We start from the raw sequence: 20636 nt of genomic DNA, 5'->3' as shown, positions 1-20636 counted from the left end.
TATCCATAATTAATGGTTGGTCATTTGGAAAACTAAGGGTGGTCAATACGATGACTTTTAATTATACCCTGAATTGATATATTTTCAGTACCGTTAACTGATCGAGTTTCAGTATTATCTCACACAGTCTTGATTGACTCGCATACTCATCATTAACACTTTAAATTGTACCGTGAATTGAAACAGAATTATTGTCAGTATAGTATCTGCTGATACCGTTAACTGATAGATTGTTCAGTGTTAATCAGTATTATTTTACACTCTTGATCGATATGATGGTTTTTTTGTTTTTTTTTGTTTTTTTTTTCATTTTATTTATTTGTTTATTTATTTAACACTTTGACTGAATTGAGATATTTCCAATACAGTAACAACAGCGTTAATTGACAGACTGATGATTTTGCTTCACACCGGCTCTTGATCGAAATATACTATTTTTACAACTGATTTTTCATTTATACTAATTGATACGATAGGCTGTTGCAATGAGAACCGAATATTTATTTATTTATTATCAATAGACATATCGTAGAACACGACACTATCTTTTCATAAGTTATATTACAAATTCATGAAATGAGGAATAAAAAGAATAGGAAAAAAAAAAAAAAGTGGAGATGCCGGGGATCGAACCCGGGGCCTTTCACATGCAAAGCGAACGCTCTACCACTGAGCTACATCCCCATCTGCCTTAAAAGTGTTAAATTAAATTATATAAATTCTATTCAAGTATATTAACGGTGAGATGCCAAAAGTTGTATTTTTCATTAAAGTTTATGATCAAACGATATGATTATATATTAGATGATTGATCTACCTAAATGTTCATAAAAAGAAGAAGCAGAAATTCATTCTGGAAACAAAAAGCAAACAAACTCAACTATATGTAGAGCAGCTAAAACAAAAAAAGACAAAAGACAAAATCTTAATGAACGAACAACTATTTCAATGCCTAAGGCTGTATGAAATAATTTATGATCAAGAAAAATGATAGCGATTCGGTTCATTAAGCATTGCTACGGTGCATTAAAATCAATGATTCTCTGCTTCAATAGCAACACAGCGCTTTTCTTCCTGTTTCACTGCGTTTTGCTGTGCATATAGCCTTCTGATGTGTTTTCATTCCCGCCAGGAACGATAATATAACGTTTCCAAGCTAAACAAGACCTCTGAATTTGCCGGTAAGTGTAAGATTTGATGAGTTAATTTATTTCATGCGATATATATATGAGTACGGTAGAGAAAAATGATTGTACTCAATCCGCAATCGTAGATAATGCGTCAAGAAATCGCCTTCCCTGTGTTGGTGCATGCTCTAAAATGGCGTCTTCCACAAATCTGAGAAGTCAAGAGGGAACGAAAACCGTCAAAAGAAACATATACAAGGCTAAGGATCCCTTACATTTTTCTTGAGAACAACTTAGGAAGACAAATCATTTGCATGTACTGCATGCACACATCAGTTCTTGTATAGTTGCAGTTTTATAGCACGCATTTTCTCCCTTCAGCTTTCGTCTCGTGAGTGGACCATCGGTCAAGTGAGGTATCGACTATCGTTGCACATGACTGCAGACGTTCACAGAACTTAAGTTATTGGCCATTCATGTACATATTTACATGCACATACACACATACAAAGCATGCACACCAGTTTTTCTACACAAATACTGAAGTAGTGAATACAGATTGGACACAAAGTGACAAACATGAACTGATGTTTTGCGATAATGCATGCACACACAGTATACATGTAATTGTAGTACAGTAGTGGAACTAACATGTACTGTGCAAATGATACTGTGCATGTAGTGAATAGACAATAAATATCTGTTGATGTAGTGTATGTATTGATGTAGTGAATAGACCATCATGAACCAAAGTGAAGATTATGATACATTACAGTGCATCATTTTGCATGTTTGTGAGTTGTGTACATGAAAGTGTACAGAAGACACAATGTTTACACATAAATATATGTGCGCATGCAAACTCGCTGATCATAGCATAGGTGATAATATATTCTTAGTTACACAATAAAGAACAGATATATACATCAGTGTTGAAATATCATTATGCACAGAATATGCTTGTAAGTTGTGTACAATTTATGGTGCAGAGTGTGTTGCTGTACAGTACTACAAGTGTGTGTGTAGAGATGATTGAAAGAGAGAGCTTGAAGGAGGAGGGAAAAGTTCAGACAAAAAATACAGATTTTTTGAATAGGAAGATTATTAATGTTATTATTATCATTATTAATATTATCATCATCGTCATCATAATTATTATCCTTGTCATTATTATCATTATTGTTATTATAACTATAAGTATTGTTAATGTTTACTGTTAATTTGACTGCCAAGTGCATTGAAAGAGAAAAAAGGCTGTAGGCAAGTTTTGCAGTCATTTACCAATTGTTATTTGTTACCAGTTGGTTTAAATAATCTTTAATTATTCAACAATACACATGATTACAGTGCAATGAATGACAAAAGAGCATCAACAAGCTTAAAGCTTATACTGTGCTCACAATGTTGCACTTCAGTTTTATCATGACGGCTGATGAACCATATTATGACTTGTATCAAACAACATTCATAAACAGTAAGTAATGAAATAATGAAATAAAACAAATAAACAAACAGTACATAATATAGTAAAATAATGCTAATATCAATATTAACATGAGATTAAATTTATTATCACCAAAGTAATTGACCTAATAGAAGAAAAACACGAAGAAGAAGAAAATTTAGAAGAATGGTGGGTAAGGTGGTGGGGGAGGGGGAACAGAGGGGAGAGGAGAAATTCTAACAGGTCATTGGCCAATCAATTCAACTTTGAGTATTTGGTCAGTCAAATAAATCCAACATATATTTTACGAATAGAATCATGTTGTACCCTTTCTTCACAATACTTTCTAAGCTAAAATCTATTTGAATCGGAGATAAACTGGTGAACAGTTTGAAATATGAATATATTTGTATGATTTTGGAGAACAGGATCTCCATGCAACAGAGTTTTAACTTGAATGTAGTTTGGAGATAAATTTAAGATTGTGTTTGCCCGAGACATATGAAAGTCTTGACAAAATAATAAATAATGTTCAGCAGTTTCGCTTGCAGTGCCACAAGCACAAAGTGCTTCTTACTAAAAGAAAACTCATGGACGGTTGCAGTCTCTTGAGTTGGTTGAAACTAATGGAAGAACTTAAGAGATTGAGTTGATACATGAGGATTAGTGAGACGCAGGAGAGCTGGCTTCCTGGGATCGTACTTCCAAGAGGTTATTGGCTGTAGCTACTTTCGTTTTCCCCGCATAGGCGGGTATTAGTTTGCACAGGACAGGAATGTCGGACCCCTGCCAGAGTCTGCACTAGTGGGTCACGGTAAGTATGTTAGATAAATGTAATTTTAGGAAGAAAATTTCCTTTTCGGATGGTTGATGTCTCTGATTCTTCTCATATTCTGATTCATGGACATTTTTGCAGAGGGAGGAAAGGTGAGAGAAGTAGCAGCAGCAGCACACACAGATATGCCGGCACCACGACGTCGCACCGCTAGGGGAGAGGCCGCAGCTGCAGCAATAGCGGAGCAGGCTGCCGAGGCAGAATCAGAACTGGCGTAGGTTCCCATTTTTTTAATTTACATCAAAACTTAGAGAAGAATACATTGTAAGAACTTTTAAGCATGTTCTGCATAGATTTTACGTCTAAATGGTGCCTTTAAAAACCAGTCATTGAATCAATTTCGTTAAAAAACAACAAAACAAAAAACAAAAGAAAAAACTTGTGAAGAACACCTACACATTACTGTAATTAACTGACATCTTTATTTTATATTGCATCCACCAATTATAGCAAAATGTTTGGCTAAAATTATGAGATTAGTATTTATGGGTAGTTAAAATTTTGTAAATTTTATCCACTTGTCTGTGTTTGAGTATGTGTACTTTTAGATGTTCTTGTGCCTCTCCTCCTTTTTTGTGAGTGTGTCCTTTTTCTGTATTCAGTTCATGAAACAGTATCAGAATATGACATAAGTTAATGCTCTTTTCATACTATTATCACATCATATCAAGTGTCACGGCTTTTAGACTTTATCAGCCTTTTGGCTGATCAATTAGGATTTTTATTTATTCCTTTAAAATTAAAAAAAAACAACTATGTAAGAGTGCGCAATTACTAAAGTTATGGCTAGCTTCCTTTAGTGAAATTAACTTGGAATCCATGATAATCCTTCCAGTGTTTATCTAATAAATTCTTAAAATAGTAAGTGTTCCTGCAGTGACAATGTTACTGGGCAGATTATTCCAGAAGTTAACAACCCTGTTAGTAAAAAAAAAAAAAAAAAAAAGTGTGAAAAAAGATTTGATTTGGTGAATGTCTTCAGTAGTTTTAGTGAGTGTCCCCTGGTATGATTACTGTCCTTAGATTAGAGTGAAGAGATATGTTTGTATAGTGCTGTTGTCATAATACTGTTGTTTTTCCATCCCATTTTGCCTGTGTTTTCAGAGCGGATAATGACTCCGACAGTGACTTTGAAGAAGCCAAAGTGGGAGTGAAGAAAAGGAAAAGAAGAGATGATGGACCAGTGAGTAAACGCTGTTTCTGTTGGGAAAAAAAAATGGAATTTTTTTTTCTCTGATCACTGTGGGATTTTGGCTGTTTATTTAACAGAAAATGTGGAAGCACTTAACTCACTGAGCCCCGAGCCTGAGCATTGTTCTGGCGTCAGAATTAGTCTCAGTGAAACAGTTCTCACTTTTCTACATATATACATGTAGAGGCCATAAAGAAAAGGAGCTAACTTCTACAGTATTGATGGATGTGACCACATGTAATCTGATGGAGAAACAGTATATTTTGTGTGTGTTTTTCCACATTTATATAGCATGGAAGCCTGCTGAGGCTTTAAACTCCAATGGGTTGAGCGTTGTGTGTGTGCAAGCATTGGAGTGTGGATGCGCATGTATGTATCGGAATGCTCATGGATATTGTAAGAAGGTGGAGAAGTCGCCATCATGGAAGACGGCTGCTACAGTTAACTTCGAATGTGTGAATATTTCACATGGCTGTTTGCACATTGGGCCTCATATGTTGACTTATGGAGCTGCTCTTTTTGTTTTTTCCTTTTGGCCTATGGTATGTACATCTGTTCCTGCAGTTACAGTCACTGATTGTTTAGCTACATATTATTATTAATTATAGTTAACATTATCAAGTTAGTGACAGAAGAATTTGAACAACGTAGCTGTGTACAAAACGACAACAGTAACCTGTGCCATTATGGCTGCACATGTTCAGTGCAATACAGTACAGTGCTATGCAATACAATACAATACAATACAATACAATACAGTACAATACAATACAATACAATACAATACAATACAGGCTTATCATTCATACCACAGTCTTGCATCTCACAGTAGAGTCTGGTGGACATATGTGAACATGTGTTTGAAAGTGCTCAATCAGTGGATTTTTATTCTTGTGTTGTTTTATGCTTGAAAGTGCTCTGTCAGTGGATTATTATTGTGTTTTATTTTACATTTGAAAGTGCTTCATCAATGGTTTAATATTATTGTGTAGTTATTTATGCTTGCAAGGGCTCTATCAATGGATTAATATTATTGTGTTGTTATTTTATGTTTGAAAGTGCTATATCAGTGGATTATTATTATTGATACTGCTGTGTTGTTTTAGGGTTAGGAAGTGCAGCATCAATGGCTTATGATTGTTATTCGCATCATTATTGTACCTAGCATTATTATTTTCGTTATTTATTATTAACATTATTTTTATTTTTTTTTTTTTTGCTGCCCCATCATCTGCACCGTTTCAGTGGCATTACTCCCACGCTGCTCATTTAGATTCCCCCATACACGGCCACGCCTGGGTTTGTCCGTCACAGTTCCAGCGTCGTCAGTCCACAGGGAGCCATCGATGTTAGGTCGTCAGGAGGCCACACACCAGAGGAAACCCTGCACTACTGTCGAGTCACTTCGGTGGTGTTCAGTGGTGCCTGTTCTGATTTAACGTACTTAGGACACCACCTACTGAACCCCCTACTAAGCCCCCTACTGACGACAATAATGGCTTAGTCGCGGAGCCATACTGAGTGAGCGTCCCTCCCAGAGTGGAGACTGCCACCACGTCCCTCAAACAACAGCCCCCCATGAATCTGCCAGCACTGAAGACATTGACAGGACTCACCCCAAGCACAGAAGTGGAGGGGTATCGAAACTCAGGTCACCATGAGAGCAGGGCATGAAAGGCCACAGACTTTGAGACTGTTTTGTTTATATTGATGATGATGAAGGAGGAGGATGACGATGTTGCTACGAAGGTCCATTTTGGTTTGGGACTGCGTGACAAGGCTGTACTCTACGCTTCCTGTCATAATGATATCCCGCTGTTAACCAGGCCCGAGAGATACAGACACTTGCAGTGTTGGTCAGGTAATTAGAGCAACACACCCGAAGACAACATTGACAGGACTCACCCCAAGCATTACTGTGTTGTTCAGGCGGCGAAGCGGAGGAAGGAGGCGGCTCGCAGGAGGGGACAGGAGGAGGAGCGAGGGGAGGGCAGTCTGTTTGAGGTGGTCAAGGCCGGAAAAGCCTCACTGCAGGTGGGGGTTCCATTCTGTGCTGTCGCACTGGTTTGTTGTAAAGTAATGATAACAATGATTTTGTATTGTTTATATTGCGGTAAATCTTGTGTGCAGAGACAGATGCAAAGCTCTTTCACAAAAGTCAGTCACACGCATGCTTAACTCACTCGGGATGACAAGTTTTCTCCCTTGCTTTTCCCCACAGACGGCCCATTTGTAAGGGTTTGGAAAAAAATTACAAAAAATACAAAATACTGTGTAAGAAAATGAAACTTTCAGAACTGGTTTATTACGTGTTGAGCTATTACATATAAAAAAAAATCAAATTTCTCATCTTATTTTTACAGTTTTGCCATATGTAGAAAATACTGCCAGTTTTTCACCCCGAATCACCATACCCATGCTCGCTTTCTGCATTAAATTCGCTTTCTTCTTCGTCATCATCCACCTCTTCAATGTCCGACCCTTCAGTTTGTAGCATTTCAAGTACTTCGGCAACCCTAAAACGTTGCCGTCACTGCCTTGTTCGCTTCACAACATTCTGAGAAGAGCCTGCTTTGCTAACAGGCTGGCACGTGAGCAGACGACCGGTCAGTGACTTTGTCAGCTTGTGTGCGAGACAGGCCACACATCCCAGGCTGACCAGTCATACTGTTCGATTGTGGAGTGACCCAGAATAGCGCACTCTGCTTGGCTAATCACAAAATCACGTGTACAGCGCATGATGGAATTTTACTTTCGGAGAATGCTATTCCATTCCTTCGTCCGAATCCGAATATGTGTTGTGTAGGAATGCATGAGAGAGAGCAGCTGAGTGATGGTTTCTGTATGTGCGTGTGTGTGTGTGTGTGTGTGTGTGTGTGTGTGCACGTGTGTTTGCATGTATTCATCTCTCGTATTTCTCTTTTTTATCACAACAGATTTCTCTGTGTGAAATTCGGGCTGCTCTCCCCGGGGAGAGCGCGTCGCTACATTGCAGCGACACCCTTTTTTTTTTGTATTTTTTCCTGTGTGCAGTTTTATTTGTTTTTCCTATCGAAGTGGATTTTTCTACAGAACTTTGCCAGGAACAACCCTTTTGTTGCCGTGGGTTCTTTTATGTGCGCTAAGTGCATGCTGCACACGGGACCTCGGTTTATCGTCTCATCCAAATGACCAGCGTCCAGACCACCACTCAAGGTCTAGTGGAGGGGGGAGAAAATATCGGCGGCTGAGCTGCGATTCGAACCAGCGCATTTCAGGTTCTCTCGCTTCCTAGGTGAACGCGTTACCTCTAGGCTATCACTCCATGTACGTGTTGATATGAGTAGTTATATAGCGCCTACCCTTGGTCGGAGACCAAGCTGTAATCACTTTTACGAACACGGAGTCGTTTGCACAACAGGCTGCCAGCCTGCATGCGTGGGTAGAGCTCATTGACAGCTGCCATTTGGGAGCACATCATTCTTCTTTCTTCTTCTGCGTTCACTCGTATGCACATGTGTGGGCTTTTACGTGTATGACCGTTTTTACCCTGCCATGTAGGCAGCCATACTCCGTTTTCGGGGGTGTGCATGCTGGGTATGTTCTTGTTTCCATAACTCACCGAACGCTGACATGGATTACAGGATCTTTAACGTGCGTATTTGATCTTATGCTTGTATATGCGTATATGCGCACGAAGGGGGTTCAGGCACTAGCAGGTCTGCACATATGTTGACCTGGGAGATAAAAAAAATCTCCACCCTTTACCCACCAGGCGCCGTCACCGTGATTCGAACCCGGGACCCTCAGATTGACAGTCCAACGCTTTAACCACTCGGCTATTGCGCCCGTCAGCACATCATTCATTTCCTGTGTCATTCAGTCAGGTTTCAGTCACGCTCACACACACACTCATACACAGACATGCAGCATTTTACATGGATGACTGCTTTTGTTTATTTACCCTGCCATGTAGGCAGCCATACTCCTTTTTCTGGGGTGTGTGCATGCTGGGTGTGTTCTTTGTAAGATTTCTTTGTTTGCATTTTTTGATTGATTGATTCATGATCAATTTATTGTGAATCATGTAAATTATTTTAATGTACAAATTAATTGGTGTGGTGCGATCGACTGAATCATGATTGATTTATCATGGATTATGTAAATTACTTCAGTTGGTGTGGTGCTACATGACGCAAGTATCTCTGTGCTGAAAACCTTGGAAAACACCCTGATGTGATATATTTTGATTCGCGATTGATCGATCGATTGATTGATTTGTGTGAAGTATAATCATTACTGAATAATGCATTGCTTCATTTCCCTGTATCCATGGTTCCGGGAATCCACCCCCTACAGGCGGTGGTTGATGACTGGATTGAGGGCTACAAGGTGGACCGCAACGCGGCACTGCTGGAGCTGATTCAGTTCTTCATCCAGTGCTCGGGCTGTCGTGGTCAGATCACCCCCTACATGTACGCCAACATGGAGCACGCAGAGATCATCCGCAAGATGACCGAGGAATTTGATGAGGTGAGGGGTGTGGAGAATGAAGGGAGGAGTTTGAGGTTGGGAGGGGGGGGGGGGGGGGGCGAAGGGAGGGGTGTGGAGGGTGAAGGGAGGAGTTTTGATGAGGTAGGAGGGAGGGGTGTGGAGGAGTTTGATGAGGTGGGGGGGGGAGGGAGGGGTGTGGAGGGTGAAGGCAGGAGTTGGATGAAGTGGGGGGGGGGAGGGAGGGAGGGGTGTGGAGGGATGAGTTTGATGAGGTGTGGGGGAGGGAGGGAGAAGGGAGGAGTTTGATGAGGTGGGGGGAGGGAGGGAGGGAGGGGTGTGGAGGGTGAAGGGAGGAGTTTGATGAGGTGGGGGGGGGAGGGAGGGAGGGGTGTGGAGGGTGAAGGGAGGAGTTTGATGAGGTGGGGGGGGAGGGAGGGGTGTGGAGGGTGAAGGGAGGAGTTTGATGAGGTGGGGGGGGGGGGGAGGGAGTGGTGTGGAGGGTGAAGGGAGGAGTTTGATGAGGTGGGGGGTGGAGGGAGGGGTGTGGAGGGTGTATGGAGGAGTTTGATGAGGTGGGGGGGGGGAGGGAGGGGTGTGGAGGGTGTATGGAGGAGTTTGATGAGGTGGGGGGGGGGGGGGGAGGGAGGGGTGTGGAGGGTGAAGGGAGGAGTTTGATGAGGTGGGGGGGGGGAGGGAGGGGTGTGGAGGAGTTTGATGAGGTGGGGGGAGGGAGGGAGGGAGGGAGAATGAAGGGAAGAGTTTGATGAGGTGGGGGGGGAGGGAGGGGTGTGGAGGAGTTTGATGAGGTGGGGGAGGGGAGGGAGGGGTGTGGAGGGTGAAGGGAGGAGTTTGATGAGGTGTGGGGGGGGGAGGGAGGGGTGTGGAGGGTGAAGGGAGGAGTTTGATGAGGTGGGGGGGGGGAGGGAGGGGTGTGGAGGGTGAAGGGAGGAGTTTGATGAGGTGTGGGGGGGGGGAGGGAGGGGTGTGGAGGGTGAAGGGAGGAGTTTGATGAGGTTGGGGGGGGGGGGAGGGACGGGTGTGGAGGGTGAAGGGAGGAGTTTGATGAGGTGGGGGGGGGGAGGGAGGGGTGTGGAGGGTGTATGGAGGAGTTTGATGAGGTGTGGGGGAGGGAGGGAGGGGTGTGGAGGGTGAAGGGAGGAGTTTGATGAGGTGGGGGGGGGAGGGGGGGGGGAGGGTGTATGGAGGAGTTTGATGAGGTGGAGGGGGGGAGGGAGGGGTGTGGAGGGTGAAGGGAGGAGTTTGATGAGGTGGGGAGGGGAGGGAGGGGTGTGGAGGGTGAAGGGAGGAGTTTGATGTGGGGGGGGAGGAGGGAGGGGTGTGGAGGGTGAAGGGAGGAGTTTGATGAGGTGGGGGGGGGGAGGGAGGGGTGTGGAGGGTGTATGGAGGAGTTTGATGAGGTGGGGGGGAGGGGTGTGGAAGGTGAAGGGAGGAGTTTGATGAGGTGGGGGGGAGGGTGTGGAGGGTAAATGGAGGAGGTTGATGAAGTACACACATATACACACACACACACACACACACAGACACATGATCACCACACACAAACACAAACACCAACATGCACACACTCTTACACACACACACACACACACACATACAAACACCAACACACACAGCCACACACACTCTAACCAACCCACAATATATACCAATATAAAACCAATATATACATGAGTTACTCTTGTCACACACATTCTCACACACACACACACACACACACACATACACACACACACTAACCAACCCCCAATATACACCAATTTAAAACCAACATATACATGAGTTACATTCGTCACATACACACACACACACGCACGCACTAACCACCCCCCCCCCCCCTCCCCCCACCCTGTCCACCCGTCACCAGGAGAGCGGCGACTACCCCCTGATCATGAGCGGTCCCATGTGGAAGAAGTTCCGGGCCAACTTCTGCGAGTTCGTGCAAGTGCTGGTGCGGCAGTGCCAGTACAGCATCATCTACGACCAGTACATGATGGACAACGTCATCTCCCTGCTCACCGGGCTCACCGACTCCCAGGTCCGAGCCTTCAGACACACCAGTACCCTGGCAGGTAGGGAGCTGTGTGGGGGTGGAGGTGGTGGTGGGTGGTGTGTGTGTGTGGGGGGAGGTGGGGAGGGGTGTGTTTGGGGAGGGGATGTGTGTGTGGGGTGAGGGTATTTGTGTGTGGGGCGTTGTGTGGAGGGGTGGGTATGTGTGTGGGGAGGGAGCTTTGGCCAAAGGAGCGCTTGTAGCTTTTTGAGGCGTTTGATTGGCTAAGAGCGGACCGGGCAAGACGGGTCGTCTTTTCACTGTTAGCCGCTGCGAAATTTGGCCAAGCAGAGCAAACCGATTGGCCTAGTTTGCATCAGTTTGACATGGTAAGTATATGTATCACCAAATATGGAGTATAATACAAACTCCTCCTATCTGTGTGTATGTGTAGGGGTTGTGTGTGTGTAGGTTATCATATGTGTGTGTCAAGGTGTGTGTGTGCGTGCGTGGAGAAGGGTGGAAGGTTTGTGGAGAGTTGGTGTGTGTGGAGGGATGGGGGTGTGTGGAGAAGGGTGTATGGGGAGTGTGTGTGTGTGTGTGTGTGCGAGCGAAGAGGGGGTATGTGTGTGTGGAGGGGTGGGGTGTTAGCAAGTGTGGAGAAGCGTAGGGTGTGTGGAGGGGTGTGTGTGTGAATGTGGAGGGGTGGGGTGTGTGTGTGCGTGTGTGTGGAGAAAGGTGAGATGTGTGTGGACGTGTGTGTGTGGAAGAGTGTAAATGCATGCCTTCAAAATAATCATCATTTAGATTGAAGAGGAACAACAAAGTAATCCCCCCCCCTTGATGTGTGTCCTTTGAAGCCATGAAGCTGATGACGGCCCTGGTGGACGTGGCCTTGAACCTGAGCATCAACCTGGACAACACCCAGCGGCAGTACGAGGCCGAGCGGGCCAAGCAGCAGAACAAACGCGCCAGCGACAGACTGGAGCTGCTCATGACCAAGAGACAGGAGGTGGGTGGAGTCTCTCTCTCTTTCTCTTGCTTTCTGTGCGTGCCTGTGTGAGTTTTGTACTCTTGCTGGGTGACGTTCATTGGCATGGTAATGCGTAGCTGTGCAGATTTGTTTGCTAAAGTTAAGCAGAATTGTGTGTGTCAGTGTTATTGACACACCCTGTTCTCTCAAAGTGTTTATTAGAATAACTGTTTGATGGCTGCAATAGCCGAGTGGTTAAAGCGTTGGACTTTCAATCTGAGGGTTCCGTGTTCGAATCATGGCGCTGTTGCCTGGTGGGTAAAGGGTGGTGATTTTTACGATCTCCCCGGTCAGCATATGTGCAGACCGTATATGCAAGCAGAAGATCAAATACGCACGTTAAAGACCCTGTAATCCATGTCAGCATTCGGTGGGTTATGGAAACAAGAACACACCCAGCATACATCCCCTCGAAAGCAGAGTATGGCTGCCTACATGGCGGGGTAAAAACGGTCATACATGGAAAAGCCCACTCGTGTACATACGAATGAACGTGGGAGTTGCAGCTCACGAACACAGAAGAAGAAGAAAAACTGTTTATGGGTATTGATGTGTGTATGTGTCAGGCTCTGTGTGTGTGTGTGTGTGTGGGGGGGGGGGGATATGCACAATTTGAAAATCCCTTGCAATGAATGAATATTAATATAGCTTCTGTGAAATGATTGCCAGTGTTACGTACGCTCCTTGAAGTAGATCCTTCCGTTCTTTACTGGTTTTTGATGGAAACTGATATGTTTTCGAGATTTTGATCATGTATTTTTGTGACTTTGATCACCTTGATATGGAATTTGATATTTTCTCCCCCTCCACTAGACCTTGAGTGGTGGTCTGGATGCTAGTCATTCGGATGAGACGATAAACCGAGGACCCATGTGCAGCATGCACTTAGCGCACGTAAAAGAACCCATGGCAACAAAAGGGTTGTTCCTGGCAAAATTCTGTAGAAAAATCCACTTCGATAGGAAAAACAAATAAAACTACAGGCAGGAAAAAAATACAAAAAAAATGGGTGGCGCTGTAGTGTAGCGACACGCTCTCCCTGGGGAGAGCAGCCCGAATTTCACACAGAGAAATATTGTTGTGATAAAAAGAAACCAAATACAAATCAAATACAGATACAATTTGAGAGCAATCTGTATGTTTAAGAATGAGTTATAAGTTCTCTGCAAATACAAATCAAATACAGATACAATTTGAGAGCAATCTGTGTGTTTAAGAATGAGTTATAAGTTCTCTGCAAATACAAATCAAATACAGATACAATTTGAGAGCAATCTGTGTGTTTAAGAATGAGTTATAAGTTCTCTGCAAATACGAATCAAATACAGATATAATATGAGAGCAATCTGTATGTTTAAGAATGAGTCATAAGTTCTCTGTACCCCGCTGGAAGCCCACTCAGCACGCAGCGCATACCACCCATTAGCCGTTCACGTACTGCTCTGTTTGACAGTCAGTAACACAGTGGTGTTGTCCGTTGTCCACAGCTGGAGGAGAACCAGGCAGAGATCCGGAACATGCTGACCTACATCTTTAAGGGGGTCTTCGTTCATCGCTACAGGTAGGTGTCCTTCATGGCCACACAGGTGTGTTTGGGGTGGTGTGTTGTGTGAAACGTCACAGTGTCAACGTCAGGGGGGAAGTGAAATCCTTGTACTTTACATTACTTGTAACTGGCTTGGGCAGGCCATGTAGTTCGCATGCCAGACCACCGGCTCCCCAAGAAACTGCTGTACAGTGAACTCCAACATGGCAAGCGCTCCCATGGAGGCCAAAGGAAGCGCTTCAAAGACACTCTGAAAGCTTCTCTGAAGGCCTTCAACATCAGCCATGACACATGGGAGCTGAATGCAATGGACAGACCAAAGTGGCGTTCAGCTGTCCACAAAGGCGCCAAATCCTGTGAGGCCAACAGAATCGCTGCAGCAGAGCGACGCAGACAGGCCAGGAAAAGCAGTGCCAGCAAGTCCCCGACAGCTGCGACCATCCCCTGTCCACACTGCGTCAGAACCTTCTGGGCACGGATTGGCCTGACCAGTCATCTGCGCACCCACAGAGCCCAACCCACCCACCCCCAGGATGACTAGATGGTCCTCGTCGATCCTGACGGACGAACCACACAACTGGCTTGAAAGGAAAGAAGTGTTTTTTTAACAGACGTCAGGCCAGAGTTATGGTCCATCCGTGTGGCAGAGATGGGGGTATGTAGTCATCGTGTAAAGGAGATCACGTTATCATCGTCATTATCATTATGATTATCATTTGACAGACTTGAGACATGTGCCTGTTGACAAAGACGCCAAGCCAGAGATATGGTCCATGTGTATGGCAGAGATAGGGGGTGTATTTATTGTTTTAAATGAAATCACATTGTCTTGATTATCATCATCATCATCATCATGTGTGTTGACAGGGACAGCCAGTCTGTTGTGAAAATGATTGATGTGGATACTTATACAGCACCTATCCTTGGTCAGAGACCAAGCTCTAAGCGCTTTACGTACACGGGGTCATTTGCACCACAGGCTGCCAACCTGGGTAGAGCCGACTGACGGCTGCTGCTGGGTGCTCATCATTCGTTTCCTGTGTCATTCATTCCTGTGTCATTCATTCCTGTGTCATTCAATCAGATTTCAGATGCACACGCATACACACTCAGACAGACATGTAACATTTTACGTGTATGACCGTTTTTGGGTTGTTTTTTTGCAGCCATACTCCGTTTTCGGGGGTGTGCATGCTGGGTATATTCTTGTTTCCATAACCCACCAAACGCTGACATGGATAACAGGATCTTTAACGTGCGTATTTGATCTTCTGCGTGTGCATACACACGAAGGGGGTTCAGGCACTAGCAGGTCTGCACATATGTTGATCTGGGAGATCGGAAAAATCTCCACCCTTTACCCACCAGGTGCACCGAGATTCGAACCCGGGACCCTCAGATTGAAAGTCCAGCGCTTTAACCATTTGGCTGTCGCACCCGTCATCATGATACCACATCATCATGGAAATAAACCTACAGATGTGCGTTGACAGAGACACCCAGTCTGTTATGAAAATGATACCACATCATCATGGAAGTAAACCTACAGATGTGCGTTGACAGGGACAGCCAGTCTGTTATGAAAATGATACCACATCATCACAGAAGTAAACCTACAGATGTGCGTTGACAGGGACAGCCAGTCTGTTATGAAAATGATACCACATCATCACAGAAGTAAACCTACAGATGTGCGTTGACAGGGACAGCCAGTCTGTTATGAAAATGATACCACATCATCACAGAAATAAACCTACAAATGTGCGTTGACAGGGACAGCCAGTCTGTTATGAAAATGATACCACATCATCATGGAAGTAAAGCTACAGATGTGCATTGACAGGGACACCCAGTCTGTTATGAAAATGATACCACATCATCCTGGAAGTAAAGCTACAAATGTGCGTTGACAGGGACACCCAGCCAGAGATCCGCTCCATCTGCATGGCGGAGATAGGGGTGTGGATGAAGAAGTACCCCAACATGTTCCTGGACGACAGCTACCTCAAGTACGTCGGCTGGACGCTCTATGACAAGGTGAGCACTGGGGAAGTGTTACGCTTTTTGGTTTTTGCTGCCGTGTCTTCCATGTGACTGGTTTTTGTTTGTTTGTTTGTGGTTTTTTTGTTGTCGTTGTTTTTGCACCATCCTCTCCAGACACATTTTCTTTCTTTTTTTTTTTTTTGAGCTGCCCCATCGTCTGCACCATTTCAGCGGCATTACTTCCACGCCGCTCATCCTGATGATTATTACTACAGGATGTTTTTAGCGTGGGTAACTGCAGAGCCCTACGCACTTTGCAGTGACGCTTTGTCCTGATTATTACTACAGGATATTTTTATCGTGCGTAACTGCACAGCTGTACGCACTTGGAAGTGACGCTTTATCCTGATGATTATTACTACAGAGTATTTTTATCGTGCGTTACTGCAGAGCCCCACGCACTTTGCAGTGACGCTTTATCCTGATGATTATTACTACAGGATATTTTTATCGTGCGTAACTGCAGAGCCCCACGCACTTTGCAGTGACGCTTTATCCTGATGATTATTACTACAGGATATTTTTATCGTGCGTAACTGCAGAGCCCTACGCACTTTGCAGTGACGCTTTATCCTTATGATTATTACTACAGGATATTTTTATTGTGCGTAACTGCAGAGTCCTACGCACTTTGCAGTGACGCTTTATCCTGATGATTATTATTACAGGATATTTTTATCGTGCGTAACTGCAAAGCCCTATGAACTTTGCAGTGATGCTTTATCCTGATAATTATTACTACAGGATATTTTTATCGTGCATAACTGCAAAGCCCTACGCACTTTGCAGTGACGTTCAATCATGGTGATTATTACTACAGGATATTTTTATCATGCGTAACTGCAGAGCCCTACGCACTTTGCAGTGACGCTTTATCCTGATGATTATTACTACAGGATATTTTTATCGTGTGTAACTGCAGAGCCATTCGCACTTTGCAGTGACGCTTTATCCTGATGATTATTACTACAAGATATTTTTTTCGTGTGTAACTGCAGAGCCCTACACACTTTGCAGTGACGCTTTATCCTGATGATTATTACTACAGGATATTTTTATTGTGCGTAACTGCAGAGCCCCACGCACTTTGCAGTGACGCTTTATCCTGATGATTATTACTACAGGATATTTTTATCGTGCATAACTGCAGAGCCCTATGCACTTTGCAGTGACGTTCAATCATGGTGATTATTACTACAGGATATTTTTATCGTGCGTAACTCCAGATCCTGACACACTTTGCAGTGACGCTTTATCCTGATGATTATTACTACAGGATATTTTTATCGTGCGTAACTGCAGAGCCCTAAGCACTTTGCAGTGACGCTTTATCCTGATGATTATTACTACAGGATGTTTTTATTGTGCGTAACTGCAGAGCCCCACGCACTTTGCAGTGACGCTTTATCCTGATGATTATTACTACAGGATATTTTTATCGTGTGTGACTGCAGAGCCCCATGCACTTTGCAGTGACGCTTTATCCTGATGATTATTACTACAGGATATTTTTATTGTGCATAACTGCAGAGCCCTACGCACTTTGTAGTGACGTTCAATCATGGTGATTATTACTGCAGGATATTTTTATCGTGCGTAACTCCAGATCCCGACACACTTTGCAGTGACGCTTTATCCTGATAATTATTACTACAGGATATTTTTATCGTGTGTAACTGCAGAGCCCTACGCAATTTGCATTAACGTTCTATCATGGTGATTATTACTACAGGATATTTTTATCGTGCGTAACTGCAGAGCCCTACGCACTTTGCATTGACGTTTTATCCTGATGATTATTACTACAGGATATTTTTATCGTGCATAACTGCAGAGCCCCACGCACTTTGCAGTGACGCTTTATCCTGATGATTATTACTACAGGATATTTTTATCGTGCATAACTGCAGAGCCCTATGCACTTTGCAGTGACGTTCAATCATGGTGATTATTACTACAGGATATTTTTATCGTGCGTAACTCCAGATCCTGACACACTTTGCAGTGACGCTTTATCCTGATGATTATTACTACAGGATATTTTTATCGTGCGTAACTGCAGAGCCCTAAGCACTTTGCAGTGACGCTTTATCCTGATGATTATTACTACAGGATGTTTTTATTGTGCGTAACTGCAGAGCCCCACGCACTTTGCAGTGACGCTTTATCCTGATGATTATTACTACAGGATATTTTTATCGTGTGTGACTGCAGAGCCCCATGCACTTTGCAGTGACGCTTTATCCTGATGATTATTACTACAGGATATTTTTATTGTGCATAACTGCAGAGCCCTACGCACTTTGTAGTGACGTTCAATCATGGTGATTATTACTGCAGGATATTTTTATCGTGCGTAACTCCAGATCCCGACACACTTTGCAGTGACGCTTTATCCTGATAATTATTACTACAGGATATTTTTATCGTGTGTAACTGCAGAGCCCTACGCAATTTGCATTAACGTTCTATCATGGTGATTATTACTACAGGATATTTTTATCGTGCGTAACTGCAGAGCCCTACGCACTTTGCATTGACGTTTTATCCTGATGATTATTACTACAGGATATTTTTATCGTGCATAACTGCAGAGCCCCACGCACTTTGCATTGACGTTTTATCCTGATGATTATTACTACAGGATATTTTTATCGTGGGTAACTGCAGAGCCCTACGCACTTTGCAGTGACGCTTTATCCTGATAATTATTACTACAGGATATTTTTATCATGCGTAACTGCAGAGCCCTATGCACTTTGCAGTGACGGTTTATCCTAATAATTATTACTACAGGATATTTTTATCGTGCGTAACTGCAGAGCCCTACGCACTTTGCAGTGACGCTTTATCCTGATGATTATTACTGCAGGATATTTTTATCGTGTGTAACTGCAGAGTCCTGTGCGCTTTGCAGTGACGCTTTATCCTGATGATTATTACTACAGAGTATTTTTATTGTGCGTAACTGCAGAGCCCTACGCACTTTGCAGTGACGCTTTATCCTGATGATTATTACTACAGGATATTTTTATCGTGCGTAACTGCAAAGCCCTGCGCACTTTGCAGTGACATTAACATGATGGAAAGGTATGGACTGTCTTTATGATGGATTTTAAGTTTTTGTACCCATAATAGTATAATTTGTACTGCTTCCTTCCATATTATATCCTGGGTCTTTTTAAAAAAAAAAAAAAATTTTTTTACATGCCCTAAATTAGTAATTATAAAAAGTGGTATGCCTTTTTTTGTATGGGTGATCTATTCCACAAATACTATTGATTACTATGACATAGTTATGAAATGCCAGGTATTGGTTTTGATTATTCATTTATTGTCACGTTTTTGAGGTGATTGTGTATTGGACTGTCATGACATGAGTTTACAAGTTATATCTGTTCACTGTATTCAGACTTTTTTTTTTTTTTTTATTTGTATCTTTTTTTTTTTTTTTAAATTCTGAATTGACATAATGAATTTACATACGAAATAAAACAGTGGTCGACCCAAGAAAGTTCGGGGGGGGGGGGGGGGGGAGGGGGAATAAAAAAAAAAACATGATAGAAAGGTAGATGTATAGGAGGAAAAAGGAGGCAGGGTAGTGACCGCATGTGCAGTGATGGCCTAGAGGTAACGCGTCCGCCTAGGAAGCGAGAGAATCTGTGCGCGCTGGTTTGAATCACGGCACAGCCCCCGAAATTTTCTCCCCCTCCACTAGACCTTGAGTGGTGGTTTGGACGCTTAGTCATTCGGATGAGACGATAAACCGAGGTCCCGTGTGCAGCATGCACTTAGCGCACGTAAAATAACCCACCCATGGCAACAAAAGGGTTGTTCCTGGCAGAATTCTGTAGAAAAATCCACTTCAATAGGAAAAACAAATAAAACTGCACACAGGAAAAAATACAAAAAAATGGGTGGCGCTGTAGTATAGCGACGCGCTCTCCCCGGGGGGGGGGGGGGAGAGCAGCCCGAATTTCACACAGAGAAATCTGTTGTGATAAAAAGAAATACAAATACAAATACAAATGGTGGTGTGTTGGCAGGTTGGCGACGTGAGGAACTGCTGTCTGAAGACCCTGGCCCCTCTCCATGAGTCGGCCGACCTGTCCGGGAAACTGGAGCTCTTTACCAACAGGTTCAAGGTAAGAGTCGTGGTAAACTGGAGCTCTTTACCAACAGGTTCAAGGTAAGAGTCGTGGTAAACTGGAGCTCTTTACCAACAGGTTCAAGGTAAGAGTCGTGGTAAACTGGAGCTCTTTATACCAACAGGTTCAAGGTAAGAGTCGCTTCATTATCGTGACGGAGGGTGGCGATGCTGACCTGTGCTGGATGTTCACTGTGTGTGTGTGTTCGTTAGAATGAGGAGGAGGAGGATGATGGTGGTGATGATTGTAAAGTGTACAAGATGTTTGTGTGTGTGTGGGGGGGGGGGGGGGGGGAGGGTGAGGGGGGGTAAATGTCACTTTATTATTGTGATTTTGATGAGGGTGGTAGTGATGGTGAAGTGTACAAGATTGTGTGTGTGTGAAAAGATAAGTGTTGCTTCGTTATCATGATGAGGATGGTGATGATAGTGATGTGAACAAGATGTTCACTCTGTGTTTGTGCGTGTGTGTGTGTGTGTGTGAAGATAAGTGTTGCTTCATTATCGTGATGAGGATGGTGATGATGGTGAAGTGAACAAGATGTTCACTCTGTGTTTGTGTGTGTGGGTGTGGGTGTGCTCTGTATGTTGTGTGTGCATGCTGTGTATGTGTGCTGTTTGTGTGTGTGTGTCTATGTGTGTGTGCCATGTGTGTGTGTGTGTGTGTGTGCTATATGTATGTATGTGTGTGTGCTGTCTGTATGTATGTATGTGTGCTGTGTGTGTGTGTGTGTGTATTCTGTATGTATGTGTGCTCTGTGTGTGTTTGTGTGCTCTTTGTATGTGAG

At 43.6% G+C, this 20636-nt stretch overlaps 1 protein-coding gene and 1 non-coding gene across 2 annotated transcripts in view; one reads left to right on the top strand and one right to left on the bottom strand.

Annotated features, from left to right (window-relative positions):
- Positions 1 to 612: 612 nt before the first annotated feature.
- On the bottom strand, positions 613 to 684 carry Trnaa-ugc (transfer RNA alanine (anticodon UGC)). Its single transcript has one exon. It is a non-coding gene; the product is annotated as a tRNA-Ala (tRNA).
- A 411-nt stretch (positions 685 to 1095) lies between these two features.
- Positions 1096 to 20636, top strand: part of LOC143275357 (cohesin subunit SA-2-like) — a 72578-nt gene continuing 53037 nt past the window's right edge. The window contains exons 1-10 of the mRNA XM_076579414.1: positions 1096 to 1181; positions 3488 to 3620; positions 4511 to 4589; positions 6528 to 6632; positions 8937 to 9110; positions 10957 to 11161; positions 11940 to 12091; positions 13600 to 13673; positions 15572 to 15695; positions 19748 to 19846. Coding sequence (XP_076435529.1) covers positions 3532 to 3620; positions 4511 to 4589; positions 6528 to 6632; positions 8937 to 9110; positions 10957 to 11161; positions 11940 to 12091; positions 13600 to 13673; positions 15572 to 15695; positions 19748 to 19846 — 1101 coding nt within the window. The 5' untranslated portion in view covers positions 1096 to 1181; positions 3488 to 3531. The remainder of the gene's footprint in view (positions 1182 to 3487; positions 3621 to 4510; positions 4590 to 6527; positions 6633 to 8936; positions 9111 to 10956; positions 11162 to 11939; positions 12092 to 13599; positions 13674 to 15571; positions 15696 to 19747; positions 19847 to 20636) is intronic.

The sequence above is a fragment of the Babylonia areolata genome, chromosome 30 (genome assembly GCF_041734735.1).
Source record: "Babylonia areolata isolate BAREFJ2019XMU chromosome 30, ASM4173473v1, whole genome shotgun sequence".
NCBI classification, from domain to species: Eukaryota; Metazoa; Mollusca; class Gastropoda; order Neogastropoda; family Buccinidae; genus Babylonia; species Babylonia areolata.
Note: the sequence above shows the minus strand (reverse complement) of the source record. Positions and strands in the feature narration are given on the sequence as shown.